The sequence below is a fragment of the Pristis pectinata genome, chromosome 1, assembly GCF_009764475.1.
Source record: "Pristis pectinata isolate sPriPec2 chromosome 1, sPriPec2.1.pri, whole genome shotgun sequence".
Taxonomy (NCBI): domain Eukaryota; kingdom Metazoa; phylum Chordata; class Chondrichthyes; order Rhinopristiformes; family Pristidae; genus Pristis; species Pristis pectinata.
Window position 1 is genome coordinate 137,453,314 of NC_067405.1, and position 21,505 is coordinate 137,474,818.

Genomic DNA, 21,505 nt, shown 5'->3' on the forward strand with positions numbered 1-21,505 from the left:
ACTCTTCCTGTGACGGGGCATTCTTGCTTGGTAGTTCCTCCCAATAGTTCGGGTGTTGAGAAGGGTGATCTGAGTTACGTGCGTTATTCCAACGTTCATTCCTGTGTCAATCTGCTCAGACAAGAACCTCTCCAATGAAGTCAAGTCATTTTAAACATTTCTGAGGGGCTTGGAGCAAGAGTGAGTTGCAAAGGGGTTGTTTTTGCAAATAGGACATTTTTGGAGTAGGTTTGATGAGCCACACCAGCTAAAGATGGCTGTTAAATTTCTCTCCCCTCGACTTGTTTTAGTGTGATATAAAAACCATCAATTTTCAAAGTACTTTTGGTCAAGCATTTCTAAAGACATTTGCCAGCGAGAAAATCCTCAGCACAAGGTTGAGAATGCCCGACTGGGGACCAAGTGGAAGGAGCTGGAGAAGTTCTCTTCAAGGAGAGATGGAAGGGTGCACAGCTTTTGCTGAAAGCATGTCCTCTCCAAGGGAGAGTGGGACGGAGGAGGAAGGGGTGTGATGAATGGTGTGGGGGATAGGGGGAGAGGTTGCTCATGAAGTAACTGACAGTGAAGTGAAATAATCTAAGCTTCTCTATCCTGAGATCCTACACCAAGAGGAAAGAACAAAATGCTGGAGGAGCTCAGCGGGTCAGGCAACATCTGCAGAGGGCAATAGACAGTCGATATTTCAGGTTAAGACTCCTCATCTGGACTTCATCCAGTGCAGATGAAGGGTCTCAACCCGAAACGTTGGCTGTCCATTCCCTTCCACAGATGCTGCCTGACCCAGTGAGTTCCTCCAGTATTGTGTTTTGTTTTCCTCCTGATTCCAGCATCTACAATCTCTCATGTCTCTAAGGTAAAGAACTTATATTTGAGGAACCTAACAAGGTGCCAGCAGAGGTTAAAAATATATCTTAAAAGGCATAAAGCTTGAGACAATATTACCAGAGAAAGTGAGAAAGGACTGTTCAATTTTCCTTCTGTTGCCTGCTGCCTGAAGGAGGAAATTAAGTTTGCAACTGAGCTCGTTGGCAAATCTTATCAAGCTCCTTCTTTATTAACCTCGACTTTTTATTCACAAATTGACAGGATGTTATACCTTGGCCCAGCAGCACAATCCATTGTCTCCTTCGCTGACAGTGCTCTACACCGTTCCTTTTACCTGCACAGGAATCAGTGAACTGTCACTGGGGTGAGAGATGTCAGCAGCAAGAACACTAGCAGAGGGCCAAGTGCCATTTCTGTGCTGCACATTAGCAGTGGGTCACTGTACCAGAACACTGAGTGCCCCCTGTACCAGAACACTGAGTGCCCCCTGTACCAGAACACTGAGTGTCCCCTGTACCAGAACACTGAGTGTCCCCTGTACCAGAACACTGAGTGTCCCCTGTACCAGAACACTGAGTGTCCCCTGTACCAGAACACTAAGTGCCCCCTGTACCAGAACACTGAGTGTCCAAGCCCCACTCCTGGGGAAGAGGTTGGGGGTAGAAAAATCCAGGCTAACTTGTAGTGCAACGATAGGCTTCTGTTGCCCAGTGGAGGTGCCATTTCTCCAATGAGATGTTAAACCAACATTCTTACAACATGACACCCTTAACAGCATTGATGTACAGGGGGATCTTGGGCCCAAAGTCCATAGCTCACTGAAAGTGGCCACACAAATAGATAGGGTTGGAAGGAAGGCGTATGGCGTGCTTGCCTTCATTGGTCAGGGCACTAAGTATAAGAGTAAGGAGGTCATGTTGCAGCTGTTTAAAACTTTGGTCAGGCTGCACTTACAGTGTTGTGTGCGGTTCTGGTCGCCCCATTACGGAAGGATGTGGAGGATTTGGAAAGGGTGCAGAAGAGGTTTACCAGGATACAACCTGGATTAGAGGATATGAGCTATGAGGAGAGGTTGGACAAACTTAGGTTGTTTTTTCTCAAGTGTTGGAGGCTGAGAGGAAATCTGATAGAAGTTTATAAAATTATGAGAGGCATAGATAGAGTAGACAGTCAGAATCCTTTTTCCAGTGAGGAAATGCCAAAGACTAGAGGACATGCGCTTAAGGCAAGAGGGGGGAAGTTTAAAGGAGATGTGCGGGGCAAGTTTTTTTATACAGAGAGTGGTGGGTGCCTAGAATGCGCTGCCAGGGGTAGTGGTGGAAGCAGATATGATAGTGGTGTTTAAGAGTCTTTTACATAGACACATGAATATGCAGGGAATGGAGGGAAATTGATCATGTGTAGGCAGAAGAGATTTAGTTTAATTTGGCATTGTGTTCAGCACAGACATCGTGGGCTGAAGGGCCTGTTCCTGTGCTGTACTGTTGTATGTTCTGTGTACCTGTCAGCTGCACAAGGTGAGTGTGAAAGAAATCCCTCGGCACAGTTTTAAGGAGAGCTGGAAGTTATCTTGGTGCCCTGGTTATTCTCAATGAAATATATTAACTGGTCATTACGACATTTCTGTTTGTAAAATTTTGCTGTGCTTGAACTGATTGCAGCAAGAGTGACATTTTCTTATTCCTTCCTGGCATGTGGGGATAGTTTGCAAGACAACCATTTATTTTCCATTCTTAATGCTCTTGAGAAAGTGGTGGTGAGTCGCTGCTTTGAGCTGTAGCAATCTGTGTGGTGAAGGTACCCCCACAGAGCTGCTGGGCCTGGGTTTCACTCCAGTCCTGATGAAGGGACAGGGATGCATTGCCGACACAACAGGCTGCAGATGCTGGGAATCTGGAGCAAAAAACAAGCTGCTGGAGGAACTCAGCAGGTCAGGCAGCATCTGTGGAGGCAGTGGGATGGTCGATATTTCAAGTTGAGGCCCTGCATCAGCTGTGGATAGGGCCTCAACCCGAAATATCGATCATCCCTCTGCCTCCATAGATGCTGCCTGACCCACTGAGTTTCTTCAGCAGCTTGTTTTTTGTGAGGGATGTATTACCATCAGGAGTTGGAGCAGAGCCAGCTGAAGGCAGTGTTCCCCGGCCTTCCACGTGGTTGGTGTCATTTGCTTTGCTAATTACAAAGTGTATGTTCTTTAAGTATTTATTGAATTGTAAAGTACCTTGGGGTGCCCAACTGTCACTAAAGGTGCAAGTCTTACTTTTTGAATTCTGTGTAATTCAAGGAGTACTCCAGAAGTTGTCACACCAGTGCCTGGTTCAGCTGAGGCTGACTATATCCCCCTTACAATTAAGGCCTTCCTAATTACTTGCTGTACCTGACGTTAACTTTAAGTTTCCCGTATGAAGATACCCAGATCGTTTTGGATTGCAGCACTCTGTAGCTTCCCTACAGTTAAATAATATTCTTCTTGCAATTCTTTTTACAAAAGCGGATGATGCACATTTCCCCACATTATGCCCCACCAGCTAAATCTGTGCTCACTTTGCTTAACCTGTCTATATCCCTCTGCAAACTCTTCATGTTTTACTTCCCACCTATCTGTGTGCTATCAGCAGATTTGGTCACAGTACACTTGGTCCCTTCTTCAACCTCATTAATGTACATGAAACTCCGATAATCCGGCACCCACGGGACTTTGATGGTGCCGGACCAGCCAATATTCCGGACTATTGATGTCTCTTCTATTTATACCCAAACTCACTATTATTTCACTTTTTTTTTCATGTTACACACTCATATAATAAATTCCCAGTGAAGCTGGTGAGTTTAGAGGGAGCAGGAAATATACAAGAACTCCGGAGCCTGGATCCAGCCACAAACTGGCCCATGTTCCTGATCCATGGTGTTACAAACCCCATCCCTGGCTCTAGAGACCTACAATCTGGCCCCCGGCTACACTCCAGATCCCTGACTCTGGCCATACATCCTGTTTGCACGCTGGACCCCAACTCACACTCTAGATAACTGAATGGGCTGGATGCCAAACCACCAGGATTTCCCAACAATCCAGATTACCTGAGCTTTACCGTGGATGACAAATGGTCACGTCCCCAGCACCCATCTCTGCTGCATCCACCTGAAGTCAACCCATTTATCCCGACTCTCATACTCCCAACACCATGTGGTGTAATCTCGTACAGCAGCCTTTTTACTGGTCACCCATCTGCTGGTTTCCCCTTTATTCTGCTCATCACATCATCGAACCACAGAAACATACAGCATAGAAACAAACCCTTTGGACCCCACCCACCTGGGCCATTCTCTCTTCTCTCCTCTTCCATCGGGTAGAAGATGCAGGAGCCTGAGGGCACGTACCACCAGCCTCAAGGACAGCTTCTACCCCACTGTGATAAGACTTTTGAATGGTTCCCTTATACAGTGAGATGGACTATGACCTCACAATCTACCTTGTTGTGACCTTGCACCTTATTGCACTGCACTTTCTCTGTAGCTGTGGCACTTTACTCTGTACTGTTATTGTTTTTACCTGTACTACATCAATGCACTCTGTACTAACTCAATATAACTGCACTGTGTAATGAATTGACCTGTATGATCAGTATGCAAGACAAGTTTTTCACTGTACCTCAGTACAAGTGACAATAATAAACCAATAGCAATACCAATACCATGCCGACCACGATGCCTGTCTACGCTGGTCTCATTTGCCTGCACTGGGCCTGTATCCCTCTCTGCCTTTCCTATCCATGTACCTGTCCCTCTGCCTTTTAAACGTGGCGTCTAAACTGGCAGTTTGTTCCAGATAACCACCGCTCTCTGTGTGAAAAACTTACCCATCAGATCTCCTTGAAATTTCTCCCCTCTTACATTAAACCTGTGCCCATTACTTTTAGACTGAAAACTCAAAGAACTCTTTAAAAAAATTGTCAAGCACAACTTTTTTTCATAAAGCCATGTAGATTCTGCCTAATTGTAATATTTTAAAATATCCTGCTACTGCTTTTTTTAATAATGGATTTCAGCGTTTTCCCAGTGACAGGTATTCAGCTAACTAGCCTGATTTCTGTCTCTCTCCTTTCTTGAACATAAGCAGTTTTCTAATCCATGGGGACCCATTCAGAATCCAGAGAACTCTGGAAGATCACAGGCACAACTAATGCATCCAGTATCTCTGCAGACACTTCTTTTATAGCCCTGGGAGAGACGCAATCAGGTCCAGGGGACCTATGAATCTTCGGCCCCATTAGTTTAGCTTGTGCTTTTCTCTAGTGATAATTGTTTTAAGTTTCTTCCTCCTTCTTGCTTCCTTACTTACTTTTACTATTGCTATGCTTTTAATCTTTCCTATGTATTCAAAGTATTTACCATTTCTTTATTTTTCATTATTCAGTTCCAAGTCTCACCCTCAAGTAACCAAGGTAGACTTTAGCTGCAATACTTTTCGATGTACTTGCAGAAGCTGCTATGCTTTAGTTTTGTACTTATAGTCATACAACACAGAAACAGGCCCTTTGAGTCTGCGCCAACCACCAAGCGCCTATTTTATTTTATTTTATTTTCTCCCTTTCCCCATCATCTTTCTCCAGATTCTACCACTCATCCACACACTAGGGATAAATTACAGCAGCCAATTAAACCACCAGTAACACGTCATTGGGATGTGGGAGGAAACCAGAGCACTTTAGGAAATCCACACGGTCACAGGGAGAACATGGAAATTCCACATAGACAGCATCGGAGGTCAGGATTGAACTCGGGTCTCTGGAGCTGGGAGGTAGCAGCTCTACCAGCTGCACCACTGTGCCAACCTACATATGTCCTGCTAGTTTTCCCTTATAATTTATTTTCCCCCTGTCCTTTGCTGGTTTCTAAAATGTTTCCAATGATCTGATCAAACACTAATCTCCTGAACATTATGCACCTGTCCTTAAATTCTTTAGTTAGCCACAGATGGATTATCTTTCTCAAAGATTTTATTTCTCAATAGGATATGCCTTAGTTAAGAATAATGAAGAATTTCTTTAAATGTCTGCCACTGCATATCTATGGTCTTACCTGTTAATTGATTTTCCCAGTCCACTTTAGCCACGCAGCCTTCGTACCTTTGTAATAGTGTTTATTTAAGTTTAAGACCCAAGTTTCAGAGCTGAGATTCTCACCATGAAACTGAATTTGAAATTCTGTCATGTTCTGATTGTTCTTCTCCAGTGAATCCTTTACCATGAGGTCATTAATTAATCCCATTTCACTACTCACAACCAGATCTGAAGTAGACTGTTCCCTGGTAGATTTCACAATGTATTGTTCGAAGAAATTGTCCCAACTACACTTCTTGGTAAAAGATCCCTGGGCACTATTTCAAAGGAGACATCATGGATAACTCTTCTGCTCCAGGTCAATATTTATCTTCATTCCACATAATTAAAAGCAGATTATCTGATCATTATTAGACCTTGCTGCGCACAGATCGGCTGCCTCATCTCCTGTTACAACCATGACTACACTTCAAAAGTTCTTCATTAGTTGGAAAGTGCTTTGGGACATACAGAGGCTGTCAATGTCTTTCTGGCTGCCTGTGCCTGACTTTGGTTGGGATCTGCCTTGTAATTTACTGATGGCAATCGAATGCTGTGCGTGTACTGTCCTTCTTTGGCTGATATCTGCTATGAAAGACCGAGCTACACATACAAACACACACACACACACACACACACACACACACACACACACACACACACACACACACAAACACAGAGCAGTGACGGATAACTGAAACATTCAATTGGTTTGATTACATTTTTTGACTGCAGTGCTTCATTTGACAGCAGCCTTGCTTCTGGGTTTGATGGCTCCACACATCAGTACAGAAACCAGGCAATCACTTCAGTCCATCACTGAAGAGATGCTGTATTGTTGGAGGTGCCATTAATCAGTGGAGCCATCAAACTGATGTCCCATCTGTCTATTGTGCTGCAAGCTAAAGACTCGTTGGTGCAGGTCAGCTAACTAGAACGGCCACATTGTGCAAATTAAAGAAAATTCAATGAGAATTCAGCCAGAAGCCATTAGAAGGAATTGGAGGCCTGTGGAAGGTGCTCACTTCTGCTGATATCACAGTGGAATTTGATTCCAACAGAGGCACAGCTGGTGAAGCTGCTGCCTCACAGCTCCAGCAACCCGGGTTCAATCCTGACCTCTGGTGCTGTCTGTGTGGAGTTTGCACATATTCCCGGTTACCTCATCGGTTCTTCCCCGGATGACAATGACATGCAGGTTGGTAGGTTAATCGGCTGTCGTACCTTGCCTTTGGTGTATAGGTGTATGGTGGAATCTCTGAGGAGTTAGGGGAACGTGGGCAGAATAAAATGAGATTAGAGCAGGATTAGTGTAAATGTGTGTTTGATGGTTGGCATGGATTTGATGAGCTGAAGGGCCTGTTTCTGTGTTATATGACTCTAATAATCCTCTGTGCTGTTTCGGGAATGCTGATGAAACCTGTCTGGTGCTATTAAGATGAATCATTTTGCCCTCTTTTGGAAGAGAGACTGACCATGAAACATGACTGCTCCAGACACTGGGCACCATCCTGTTTCATGGGCTTGACCTCATCAAGTGACCAGGACAGACAGAAACGTTCTTTTTCCCAGATGCTTTGAGATGTATTCTCTGCCTTTTCTTCAGCTCTGCTCCTACATGAGGGACAAAAGCAGGAGTCGGCCAGACGACCCCTCCAGCCTGCTCTGCCAATCAACAAGATCATGGTGATCCAGTCTTGATTGTGTCGACTCTCTGTTGGACTACCGTTCCCCTGCCCCTGGAGAACTCACAGGCATGGTCATTGGCACCATGCTATTGTTAATATAGAGGGAGACATATTGAGACTGGGCCCCGTCTCCACACTGGACACCCCCAGACATGCACAAAGGACTGGAATCACTTGATAACAGCTTGCAGTGGGCTCTTGTGGCTGCAGTGGACAGGTAGATCATTGCAGTTGCAGAGCGACACCCTTATTAATCTGTGGGCCAGATTCGTTAACTCCCACTAGAGTGCAGACCACATGCAAGTTTTGCCATCATTTAGTATCATAATCAAAATCTATCATTGCTACTGGTAGCACTAGATTCACTGCATTCATTAGTTTCTCCCTTTCTCTCTCTCCCTCTCTCTCTCTCTCTCTCTCTCTCTCTCTCTCTCTCTCTCTCTCTCTCTCATTCACTCACTCTCTCTCACACACACAATCTCTCTCTCTTACACTCTCTCACTCACACTGTCTGGCTCTCTCATACACACACACTATCTCTCACACTCTCTCTCCCACACTCTCACCCACACTCTCTCTCTCACTCTCACAATCCTTCTCTCCCACCTCTCCCACACTCTCTCTCTCTCACACACACACACACACTTACTCTCACACTTTCTCTCCCACTCTCTGTCACCCACACTCTCTCTTACACATTCTCACTCTCTCTCGCTCACTACCTCCTACACTCTGACCCTTGCTTCCTTTAACCCCTTGTTTCCTCTTGTTTCTCCCTTGACATTTATCAACCCCTTTCTCCTCCTCCAGTACTTTCCTCCATCTTTGATTCTCCCCCTTTCTCCTGTCATTTGCTTGGGTCTTGGAAGTTTTTTTCCCTTGGTGTTGCACTCCTATAGTCAGGACCTGGTCCTGGCATGACCCTGAGGTACCCAACCATCAGCACCTTGTAGTGGGAGCTGAGCCTTGACAACCAGAGTTCCCTTGTTGTGCTCTCCGATATTGGCCAATGGTGCAGAGTTGGCCTATAGGCTTTGATACAGGACAGGCCCATTCTAATGGGTAGGAAGGTCCTGGCTGGAGAAACTGGGGCATTACCAGAGGTGCAGGAAAGGCAACCTAAGCCTAAACCTTTTTACAGAGACGTACAATGCAGGAACAGGCCTTTTGGCTCACTGGGTCCCCACCAACCTTCAGCCACCCATTTGTACCAACCTAACGTTAATCCCATTTTCTCACCCTCCCCACATTCCCATCACCTCCTCCCACCCACCCCCCTCCCAGAATTCTACCACTCACCTACACACCTGGGGCAATCTACGGTGGCCATTTAACTGACCAGCCTACGTGTCTTTGGGATATAGAAGGAAACCGGAGCACCCGGAGGAAACCCATGTGGTCACAGGGAGAACATGCAAGCTCTACATAGACAACACCTGAAGTTGAGATTGAACCCAGGTCTCTGGCGCTGTGAGGCAGTGGTTCTCTACCAGCTGTGCCACTCTGCCACTGATTGTTGTACCACTTTTGAGGGAACACATCACTCTCTCCCTAGTGCCAGTGTTGTTAGAGATTGTGGAGCCAAAAACAAATATCGCGCCCAATATTAACTCCATGGACGGTTTTGGTAAACCTTTAATTGACTCCCTCAAGCACTAATACACTCTTCTTATGGTGTGGCATTCAGAATTGCACCCAATTCTCCAGGTGGGATTTCAAAAATATTAAGCAGGCCACCGTGAGGGAACTGGTCAGGATAACGTGTGGTATGGAAACAATGGGGTTCCTGCAACATTGTTCCTTCAGTCGCTCTTGAAGAGAGACTTTGGGATATGGATGTTTCTCAATGTGCATTTGGAGAGTTGCTACCCAGCCACAGTAATCTTGTAACCATGTCTCCTCATTCGAGATTCTCCCATTAATGGAAACATTTACCCTGTCATGGCCCTGAAGGCTCTATATGTTTCAATGAGACAATGAGTTGACCCTTCATTCTTCTAAACCCCGAACAATATGGATCCAATTTCTTTATCTGCTTGTGCTAAGACAATCTTTTCATTCCAGGAATTAGTCTGCTGAATCTCTGACTGCTTCCAATGCCACTATATCCTTTCTTGGATGAGAGGACTAAAACTGTGCACACTACTCGGGTTGTGGCCTCAGGAGTACTTTGTACAATTGTAACAATGCTTCCCTACTTCCAAAGTCCAACCCTCCTGCAATGAAGGCCAATATGTTGTTGCCTTCCTAACCATTTGCTGCAGCTGCCAGCTAATCTTTGGTGATTTGTGCTCAAAACCACTTAGATCCCTCTGTATTTCACTCATCTGTGTTCTTTCTCCAAGGTCATTTAGGGTTGGGTTAGAATGTGGTCTTACTTATGATGCCTCACTTCATGAAGGAAAATTAAATGAGAAAATTGGCCTCATTCGCCCACAAGTTTCCTTATGATGGTCACCTTGTTGCTGCAGGGTGCTGTGTTTAATGATGCACTCTTTGGTTGTAGCTTAGGCAGGCTGCAGTGAATCCATGCCAGCATCTTGCGCACTCACTCCCAGATCCATTCCTCCTCCTAGCAGCCACCAGAGCAAGTCCTAACACTGCTCTCTCCTCATTACATTAGTCCCAGTGTTGCTATGCCAACAGAACTGGAACTTCCAAAGCCTATGGAGAACTATATAATATTTCACACAATGCCATGAGAAGTGGCACTGGGACAAACTGTGAGGGAAAAAATGGAAACTCAAAGTGAAGCAAATTATTTATTGTGTTTCAGAAGCTCGAAGCTTAAATCAGAAAATCCAAAGTTTTCATCCCAACACTGAGCTCCTGCTGGACCTGATTGCTCACTGCCCTGTGCTTGCTGGATTAATTCACTCCTGGCAAGTCTCAATCTTTCTGTTGCTTAACTTTATCTTCTAATTTTCCGTGGTCTTGTCCTCCTCCTCTCTGCAGCTTCTCTCAGCCCTACAACTTCCAGCTCTCTGGATTTAGCTTAGGTGGGCACCTTGGTCAGCATGGATGACGGGCTGAAGTGCCTGCTTCCATGCTGTATTACACTCTACACTCTACACTCACCCAGTTCTGGCCTCCAGACAATTCCCGATATCACAATGGTGGCTCTGTCTTCAGCTACCATTGCCTTGGGAGCATCCAGCCTAATCCTCTTTCCTCCTTTTAGACTCTTCTTAAAACATACCACTCCGCCACCTTTGGGCCATCTCTATTCATATTTCTCTGTGGCTCTGTGTTTGGAAACATGCCAGTGGGTGCCAAAGCAGCTATATAAATGCAATGTTATTCACGCTACAACCTGCTTAGTGTGGTGACTGTGTAACGCCTCCAAGGAGGAAGGACTGGTAGGATCTGCATTCTGGAAACATCGAGCCCAATTACATGGACATGGAGAGCAGGCAGGCACTGATTTCCAAGTGGGTCTCAAGCACTGTGCTGGGGCTATGTCCTGAACTGGTACATTATAGGTGTGCAGGCATCAAGAGCAGGTAATGGAGAGAAACCCTTCATTACTGACGCTCGTAGTGTTGGCGTTTAATTGGTTGCTGTGTGGGTGGTCCTGTTTAATTCCAACAAGAGCTTTGCATCCAGTTTTCAAGAGCAAAAGATAATGGATGATTACCAAATTACAACTTAAAACAAGTAATGAACCGTCTGCACTGTGCCATCACACTACTTACACTGCAATTGAAATCATTCTGGACCATGAATGTTTCAAATCCAGCCCACTTGACTGTGGTTGGAGTGGTGTGTAGGCTCCAGCAGCACGATCTCTCGCTTGCATCACACACTCTACCCAATTTATTTTAGTCCTGGATCATTCTGACTCTGATGTTTGCCGGTCTGTCCAATTTCAATGCTCAACGGTGTGGTCTGAAGAGAAAGAAGGAGAAGAAAGACAGAAAGTCAGCATGCAGAATAAGGAGCACTGCATTAACACCAGGACCCACTGTGTCACATGAGGAAACCATTAATGTACAAGGCAGTATCTTAGCTGAAGAAATCAATGCCCAACACATGGAGACGCAGGTGCTAGAATCTGGAGCAATAAACAATCTGCTGGAAGAACTCAGCAGGTTGGGCAGCTTCTGTGGGACAAAAGGAATACACAGTCCTGGTGCAGGATTTCGATGCAAAACATCGACAATTCCTTTCCTTCCACAGGTGCTGCTCGGCCCACTGAATTCCTCAAGCAGATTGCCCAACACATACTGTAGAGAAACAGTAATGATGCATATAGGTCATACAAAACCGTATTTTACAGCTTATGATATTATTTGGTAAAACCTAAGCACTGGGATTAGGGATTGAGAAACAGAGGACCTCTGATATCTGCCTGGGGGGTGATAGCATTGTTGCAGAGGGAGATGTGCTGGGGAAATTGCAGACCCTCGCTACCTGCTGGCAGAAGCAGCAAGCCCTGGATATGTGATGGTAAGAAAGAGGAGGATCAGTGAAACCTGGCTGCTTTAGCAGGAGTTACAGATCCAGAGAATGAAGCCCTCTCTGCCATCAAGTTATCCCAGTGCTAATAATGGGGCACAGGGATATAAATTGGAGCCAGTCTCCGATTACTATTCAAATAGATTTGAATAATTTAAGTAAATTAGATTAAAAATATATTTAAACAAATAGAAAATAAGTAAATGTAATTAAAAACAACTTAAAATACTCAGATGTAGTTAAAAGCATAAAGTAAAATAATTCAAGGACTAACCTTCTTCCACAGGATGGGTGACGCCATTTAAGTTAATGGGGTTATCCACACTCACCTGCCCTCTGTGGCGTAAAGCTGAGGGGTCAGGTGTGAAGTGCGCCTGGACTTTCTCTCCAGCAACTCATTCTCTGCTCATTAATGAGTCCATTGGTGGAGTGATGTCTCCAGTGCTCTGGCGTCTAACCACCACCACCACCCCCCCCCCCCCCCAGCTATGAAATGGCTGGCTGTTGGTCAGCTTGATTCAGAACATTGCTCCGATTGCTCTGCACACATCTAACATGAAAACAAGTGCAGGTGAGGTGATAGCCAAAATTAAATTGAAAGGTATTAGATCCAAGTAGGTCTATCCTTTGCTTGCAGCTGTCGAGTGAACATTTTAATGAGGTGACTTTAGTGCCACCTCCTTCAATCGGTCCTTCAGACCATCCTCAGTGTGAAGCTATCCCTATGCACCAATCATTAGCACCCAGTTTGATGCTTTTGCCAAATCCTATACCCCTCAAATAAGTGAGCAGTTACTGTCATATTCAGGTCACTGGGAGAGACTAAGGTGACTATTCATTGCTCCCAGCAGCAGTTTTAATTGAGGGATACTGGAGAGAGACAATGTCAAATGTTTCTTATCCAGAAAGGATAGAGGTGATCTAAAGTATGGCCCCATCTTTATTTAATATTATTGAACCAACTTTACTGGCCAGCATTCGGTTTCCCTTTCTGAATGACATTGCAGAGTCCTGTGGAATGTGTATTTGTCTGCTCCCATGACCCTTTAAACAATTCTTGAGCTGGTGTATAATGTACTGTGAATGTGGTCTGTGGTCACACAACAGTAACAAAGGCAGGAGCTCCTTTGGCATGAAATGCGAGGCAGGCAGGTAAAGTGGCCACTGATATCACCGCAGATACGGCAGTTTTGCTTCGACTGTGAGAAGAACAGCCCCATAGCCTCAGTGTGTAATGTTGGATGCAGCTGATACACTGAAGACCTGGTCTTCAGAACCAGTTGTGCCCCTAGTCAAACTGTTCCAGTATCACTGCAGCACAGGCATCTACCCAACAATGTGGAAAATTACCCTAGTTCACAAAAAGAGAGACAAATCCAATCCAGCTAATTACCACCTGACCACTCCACTCTCAATTATCAGCTAAATGATGGAAACTGCTGTCTACAGTGCTACTGCAGTCACTCACCAATAACCTGCTCACCAAAGCCCAGTTTGGGTTTTGCCAGGAATACCCGACTCCAGACCTCATCAGAGCTTTGATCCAAAAGTGGATCAGCCATGATCGTATTCAATGGCGGAGTGTTCTCAAGGGCAGTTCGTAAGATCTGGGATGGAAAGACCTTATCTTCTCATCAGTACAGCCACTTAAAATATACTGTTTTAATATGGAATCCTTCTGGGTCAACTCTTCCATCATGACAGGGAAACCATCCTCTCCTGTTTATAAACTGCATGTTGCATATTCTACACTTGCAGAAGTATTTTTATAAGATAATCTCAATAATGCATCGGGGGGGGGCGGGGGTGAGTGGCCGACTCCTACTTCTAATTCCTATGCCCGTCCGTTCTTTATCCACAGTTAACTGTGCATACGCATGAGACAGGACTGTTGTGGTAAATACAGCACAGGCAACATGGGCAAGGAGTATTCTTCATGTCAACAGCTTAGATGAGGGCTACCTTATAATCCCCACATGGCCAGGCAGTCCTACTTGCTTTGAGCCATTGCTCCAATAGACTGTTGTTCGAGTTTGTCCAAGCCATATGATGCAGCCCTGAATTGAGAACAGCTCATAACATTTGTGATGGAAAGGTCTTATCTCCTCATCCATCATGCACTATGAATCAGTACAGCCACTTAATATATACCACCAGGCTCAAGGACAGCTTCTATCCTACTGTTATAAGACTCTTGAACAGACCGCTTGTACATTGGTTGCAAGCAACCAGTCTGTTTCCCCCATAGAGTCCTACTGCATATAAGGTGGTTGTTGAGTCCAGTAATAGCTGAGGTGGTGCTTTGAGTTATTGAGCTTCAAAGACCAAATACCACAGTCTTAAATAAAAACAGAAAGTGATCAAACTTCTGACCAGGTTAGGCAGCAGCTGTGGAGAAATAAATCGGTGTGAATGTTTCAAGTTGTTGACACTGGGTCAGAAGTGGAAGAGGTGAGGGAAGTGACATGCAGAGGCAGGCCAATGGGAGGAAGGAATGAACGGGGGAGGTTGCTGTATTTGCACTCGTCCATCACTTGCCTGCGGACCTTGGCTCTCCAAGTAGTTACTCAATTCTCGTACGTGGCCAAGAACAGGATAAATATTTGGGAAGTTTGTAAAGTGTGTCTGCCTCACCAAAGCCCTTGGCTTTCAGGAGATCATTCCAGATTGTAACCGCTAACAGTGTTTAAAGTCCTGACCTGATTCTCAGTATAAAGACAGGGAACCACCCATGGTGCAGAGACAAGCTGCAGTAAAGATGAGTTTAAGGTCACATAGGAATAATTGGGAGGGGAGGACTTGGGAAGTCTTCCTGCTTTTTTGTGATCACCGCACATACAGACATGCACAAGAGCACAAGCACACAATATGCTCATCTATGCCATGGATTCAGAGATGGAAATGCACCACAGACACAGATGGACACAAGGAGATGGGCACTCACCCTCACGCAGACACATGACTAGGTACACAGACAGACACATGCACAGACACACACAGTTATGTGTGCATGTGTGTGTGTATATTTGTGGCACAGAGGCACAGCCAATGGATCTGCTGCCTCACCGCACCAGAGACCCAGGTTCAATCATGATCTCGGGTGCTGTCTGTGTGGAGTTTGCAAGTTCTCCCATGACTGTGTGAGTTTCCTCCGGGTGCTCCGGTTTCCTCCTACATCCAAAGATGTGCGGCTCGGTAGGTTAATTAGCCAGTGTAAATTGACCCCAGTGTGTAGACGAGTGGCAGAATCTGGAGAGAGTTGATGAGAGTTTGAGGAGAATAAAACTTTTTGATTAATGTCGCATTACTGTAAATGGTTGGTTAATGTTCAGCATGGACTCGCTGGGCCAAAGGGCCTGTTTCCCTGCTGTATCTCCCTATGACTCCATGTCACAGACAGATGAAGACTCGGGTACGTACTCACAAAGACAGATTCACTCTCTCTCTCTTCCTCAAGCCCATTACCTGCTGTTTTCTTCCCTGCCAACATTTCTCTTGTGTGATGTGATGAGATTACAGAGAATTTTTTTTCTAATGGCTTTGGTAATTCAGTCTTTATCTACTTGTGTACCATTAATGAAACCAGTGCTGTACTGCTGCTGACAGACTCAATCATTCTCCCCCTGTCCTCCTGCTCTCCCCAGAGTGACTGCTCAAGTGACAGTGACAGCGAGGACAACTTCATAATGATCCCTCCACGTGACCATCTGGGCCTGGCCATCTTCTCCATGCTGTGTTGCTTCTGGCCTCTTGGCATTGCTGCTTTCTACTTCTCACAAGGGGTAAGATTCACCATGTTTTCATTTGACCCTAGAACACTCTGACTTATCTTTGGGGTTTTGTGTGTGTGTGTGTGTGTGTGTGTGTGTGTGTGTGTGTGTGTGTGTGTGTGTGTGTGTGTGTTTGTGTGTGTGTGTGTGTGAGAGAGAGAGAGAGAGAGAGAGAGAGAGAGAATTAGATTATGTGCAAGTTTGCGAACAGCTGTGTGCTTGCATGCATATGTGAGAGATATCAATATCAATGAGGTACTGGGCTGGCCATCCCTGTATTCCAGAGGAACCCCTGCCTACATCGAAGGGAGCTGGGAAAAGTCCTGGGGGAATAATGAGGCTTCTCCTGTGTGATGGGTCAGCCCTCCATTTCCTGCTCCTTGCTTCACAATTTAGCAAACAACACGTTGTGTGAGACTCACTTTCACATCAACAAATATCTATTGTGCACATGTATGTGTGTTTGTGCATATGTGAGAGAGAGAGAACCGGTGTGTGTGTCTGTGTCTGTGTGTGTGCGAGACTACACATGATCTGCTATTTGTTGATGTGAAAGTGAGTCTCACACAACGTGTTGTTTGCTAAATTGTGAAGCAAGGAGCAGGAAATGGAGGGCTGACCCATCACACAGGAGAAGCCTCATTATTCCACCAGGACTTTTCCCAGCTCCCTTCGATGTAAGCAGGGGTTCCTCTGGAATACAGGGATGGCCAGCCCAGTACCTCATTGATATTGATTTATTGATACCTCATCCCTGCACAGTATCAGCCACCATTCAGTGGATGCGCCCCTGAGTCAGAAGGTTGTGAGTTCAAGTCCCACCCCAGAGGCCTGAACAAAGTCCAGGTTGGTGCCCCAGTGAGCACCAAAACAGCCTCATTCGAATGCCCCCACCAAGTGTCTCAGCCAATGTACGTTGTCCAAGGACGTTTTGAGGAAGAGCAAGGGAATTCTTCCTCCCACCTTGGCCAACGTTCATCCCTCTTCTAATAATACATAAGAATCACTGTCTGTCTGGTCATTATCAAGCTGTTGTTTCAGGGAACTTATTTTATGTCAAAACTTCAACATGACATGAATTATACTTTGTAAAAGTGTCTCTGAAGCACTTGAGGATGTTAAGGAAATGAAAGACACTATCTAAGTGTAGATAATCTTTTCTGTATGTGATAGGACAGTAAGCATTGACAATGCATCATACTTTGGAGAGACAGTACACTATATAATGTGCATAAATAGTATAGTAACAACAAGTCTAGTAATCCAGAGGCCTGGACTGGATTGTAAATTCAAATATTTTAGCACTTTGAATTATCAGTGATCTACTGACATCATAATTTTAGTAGATGTCTTCAGGAGGGCTGTTGCATGACAGAGGACAAATACAGATTAAGGGGAACTGCCACATGAGGTAAGAGGAGCTGGTCCCTCGATACCGCAGCAGTGTGGTGAACATTCAGTCAACACAGCTGACAGCGAGATTAGTCAGAACGTTTTCTGGCCAGTGAAATTCAAAGAAGGGGAAGTAGTGAACTGCCTGCCCGAGGAGAACAGAGATGGCGGCAATTGACAGCAGGGAGAGAAACAGGAGCAAACCAAAACATTAGGAGAACACTAGATAAGAAGACTAGGGAATTGAAAGGGAGTGGCAGAGATCCAACATATTGCTGGAAAACCAGGCCAGGGAGAAAGTTCTGCAGAACGTATGCCTTCCCTAACCCCACTTATCCCCAACATCGACCATCCAAGCCGCTTCGGTTCCCTTCTATCATTCTCCCTCCAAACTTCTTTTGAAGACTCCTTGAAACACATGATCACACCTTTGAATAAACCACTGCAAAGCACTTGGATTTATTTTTGCTTTAAAGGCACCGTATAAATGCAAGTTACTGCAGAGCGTGATGGCTGGATAGTGGAAGGAGCTCTCCTCCAGGAGAAACCTGAATGACTGAAGCCTGGCTGTCTCAGTTGCCAGTAATGGGTGTTCCCCAAGCTCAGTGCTGCTGGGTTGGAAGGAACCGGGGTAACAGTGGAAATTCTGTTAGGGGTCCTGTTGCCAGCACATCTGACCCAAGAACTGATGTCTCAAGAAAACAACTCTTCCTCCTTGTTATTAGGTCACTTATGATTATCAATCCTCCCGCCAGGAGAGAAACACCTGTGGGATCACACCAGTGATTTGTAAAGGTGTCTTCCTCTGTCCTCCATGCAGTTCCTCTACTTATAAAGATGTGACTACTGTGACAACTTTAACAACTTGCCCTGTTGACTTTAAAGATTTGTCTGCACACGTGCCCAGGTCTGTCTGTTTCTGCACTTCCATTACAATACTGCAATTCAATTCCTATCGCCTCTCCTCATCCCCCAGTCACAAAATGCATCACTTCACACATTGCTGCATTAAATTTTATATGGCGTGTGTCAGAACAATTCACCCATCTGTCTACATTCTCCTGAAGCCTGATGCTAATCCCTCTGTGAAGGAGTTTGTTGGGTGGGAGTGCTGAAATCAGGGAAAAATAGGCAGCAAGTAGAACTTCCAATTACAACAGGAACAATTTACTGGAGAAGACAGCTGCCAGCCTTGGGGAAGAGGAGATGGTGAATAACAGTCGTTTTTATCTTAAGACCATAGGGATACTTGACTGCAATAAATATTAAATATTCATTAACCAGGGTAATTGTGAAATATATTTTTAAATGCTTGCATGTACAGCTTTGTGATCTATATGACTACAAGGCTAAATTGTCAGAGAACCACTTTAATCTGATTTAATTTGTTAAATTAAATTAATAAACTTATTGCAATATGCAAGTTAATTTCTGTTAAATGTCGTAATAGAAGTCAATGTTCTTCCAGAAAAAAAGAAATTAACTGAATATCTAAGTAATTTTGCAAATGAAAGTTTGTTTCTGAGCCACTTCATGCTCTGTCGAAGGAATTATCAGCGTCAGACTCACCATCCGGAACATGCCCTCTTCTCGTTACTACCAGTAGGGAGGAGGTTCTGAATCATCCCTGAACCCATGAACCCTACTTCATTATTCCTTATTTTTGGCATTATTTATTTATTTTGTAATTTATAGTAATTCTATGTCTTTGCACTGTACTGCTGCCACAGAACAGCACGTTTCACAACATGTAAGTCAGTGATAATAAACCTGATTCTGATGCTGAATCCAAGGACCTCAATAATATGTTTGTTTTATTTCCAGGTCCTCCACAGTTACAGCAGGGTTCCGTTCCTGTGAACTGTTCGTAACCCGAACAGTTTGCAAGTCGGAAACGCGGCCATGAACCGAGTTCCCACATGCCAGAAGATGCCCGCAACCCTGTAGCAGCCAACAAATCCATCCCGCCAGTCTCCCCAAACGCTCGTTTGTATGTACGGGTTGTACATAAGTCGTGCGCTAGTAAGCTGGGGTGGACCGGTATTGATTTTTCAGGGTGTGGGCATCGCTGGCAAGTCCAGCATTTTATTGTCCATCCCTGATTGCTCCCGAGAAGGTGGCAGTGAGCCACCTTCTTGAACTGTGGCAGTCCTTGTGGTGAGGGCGGTCCCACCATGCTTTTGGGGTAGGGAGTCCCAGAATTTAGGCCCAGTAATGATAAAGGACCAACACTATATTTCCAAGGATGGTGCGTGATTGGAGGGGAATAGGTGGTGGTGATCCTGTGCATCTGCTACCCTTGCCCTTCTCGGTGGGGCCATGGGGTTGAGGGGGTGCTGTTGGAGAGTAACTCAGCCTAGGTGAGTAAGTGCAACTGTCCAATAGCAAAGTAGCAACTGCAGGGAAGAAGAACGGAACTTTGGAAGTCGCCCTGGTATCTGCAATCACAGGCTGTCCTGAGAATCCAAATTATTACAGGGAAAAGTGCTGTGCCACTCAGAAACACAGACCAGTTAGAAAGCTTCCTGTTCCTACCATCAGTCTGTGCTGGCCAGTGAGGGTGGTTGATACTTGCCAAATCAATGACTAGTTTTCGCTCAGTTACCAGCGAGAGCCAGTGTTGCTGGGATGCTTTCAGGCAGCTTTCCCTGGGAATGTTCACCATACCTCAGGGGCCTGAAAAAACTGGAGGGAGCCCCTGACGGTGATAATCCCGGTCCATCTTTTAGAAAGAGCATATTTACTGACTGTACCTTTCCTTATTTTAATGCCTTGACTTTGAATCGGTTGTTTGTAATTGACTTCCATCCTGTTCATTCACTGAATTTTGATTAGTGAGAGATTCATCAATAGCCTACTTAAAGGCAGCTGCAGGGGATCCAACTGGTGCAGCAGCTTTTAGGACCTGGTTATTGATGTATAAAAGACCTGTGGGAAAAGTGATTGGACTGTCTCGATTTAATTCTAGTGCTGATTACCCTGCAGAGGTCCCTCAATTTGATATGATATGTTGGCATTAACTAGAAACCAAGAGGCCTGGACTAATAGACAAGAGACAGGTTTAGATCGAATCTTCCGCCTGCCTCCAACCTCACCTTCCCCTCCCCTACCTGGCTCGACCTGCCCGTCATCCTTCACCCTTCCTCAGTCCACCAATCACGCCCGGGCTCCTGTCTCACCACTCCCCTTCTCCTCACTGTACCGGCCATCTCCACTCTCCACTCTCCACTCTCAGTCCCTGATGTCGACCTGAAACATCGACAATTCCTTCACCTCTCCCCCCCCACCCCCCCAACAGATGCTGCTCGGCCCACTGAGTTCCTCCAGCAGATTGTCTGTTGCTCCACATTCCAGCATCGGGAGTAAGTAAATTGAGCCAATTAAATAAATAAATTGGGAAACTTTAGAAAGCTAATCTTAGTAGTGGTGACCAGATTTGTGGAAAAATCCATCCAATTCACTAAGGTCCTCCAGAGAAAAACTCTGGGGTCCTTAACCCCTGAGCAAAATGCTTGACTCTTAACTACCCTCTGCAACGTCCCAGCAAGCCACCCTGTTCAAGCGGTGATTAGGGACGGGTAATAAATGCTGGCATCGTGAGTGATGCCCACATGCTACAAGTGAATAATTAAAAATGTCGCTGATGAGGGTGATACATCAAATGCCACATGAGCCCTGCAGTGTGTGCAATGCAAAGCACTGTCGAGTATGTGCTCTAAAGGTTGGACACCGCTGGTCTCCTTCCCACTGTGCCGGGATTTATGGCAGATAACATGAATTGAGATTGGGGATTGCGGGCTGGCGGAGGGGGACAGGTTAGTGACTGGAAGGAAAATTATCGGACCTCAAGCTCCATTCATTCTGGCTGCCCCACTACACGAAGGATGTGGAGGTTTTGGAGAGGGTGCGGAAGAGGTTTACCAGGATGCTGCCTGGATTCGAGGCCATGTACTACAAGGAGATGTTGGACAAACTAGGGTTGTTTTCTCTGGAGCGGCGGAGGCTGAGGGGAGACCTGACTGAAGTTTTATAAGACTATGAGAGGCATAGATAGGGTAGACCATTGGTATCTTTTTGCCAAGGTCAAAATGTCTACAGCTTGAGGGCATGCATTTAACGTGAAAGGAGGAAAGTTCAAAGGAGATGTGCGGGGCAAGTTTTTTTTACACAGAGAGTGGTGGGTGCCTGGAATGTGCTGCCTGGGGCAGTGGTGGAGGCAGATACATTTAAGAGGTTCTTAAATAGCGACATGAATATGCAAAGAGTGGAG

The 21,505-nt window shown here is 45.4% G+C and overlaps 1 protein-coding gene across 1 annotated transcript in view; it reads left to right on the top strand.

Annotated features, from left to right (window-relative positions):
- syndig1l (synapse differentiation inducing 1-like) overlaps positions 1-21,505 on the top strand; it is a 132,786-nt gene that overhangs the window by 75,071 nt on the left and 36,210 nt on the right. Inside the window, exon 3 of the mRNA XM_052027809.1 lies at positions 15,718-15,855. Coding sequence (XP_051883769.1) covers positions 15,718-15,855 — 138 coding nt within the window. The remainder of the gene's footprint in view (positions 1-15,717; positions 15,856-21,505) is intronic.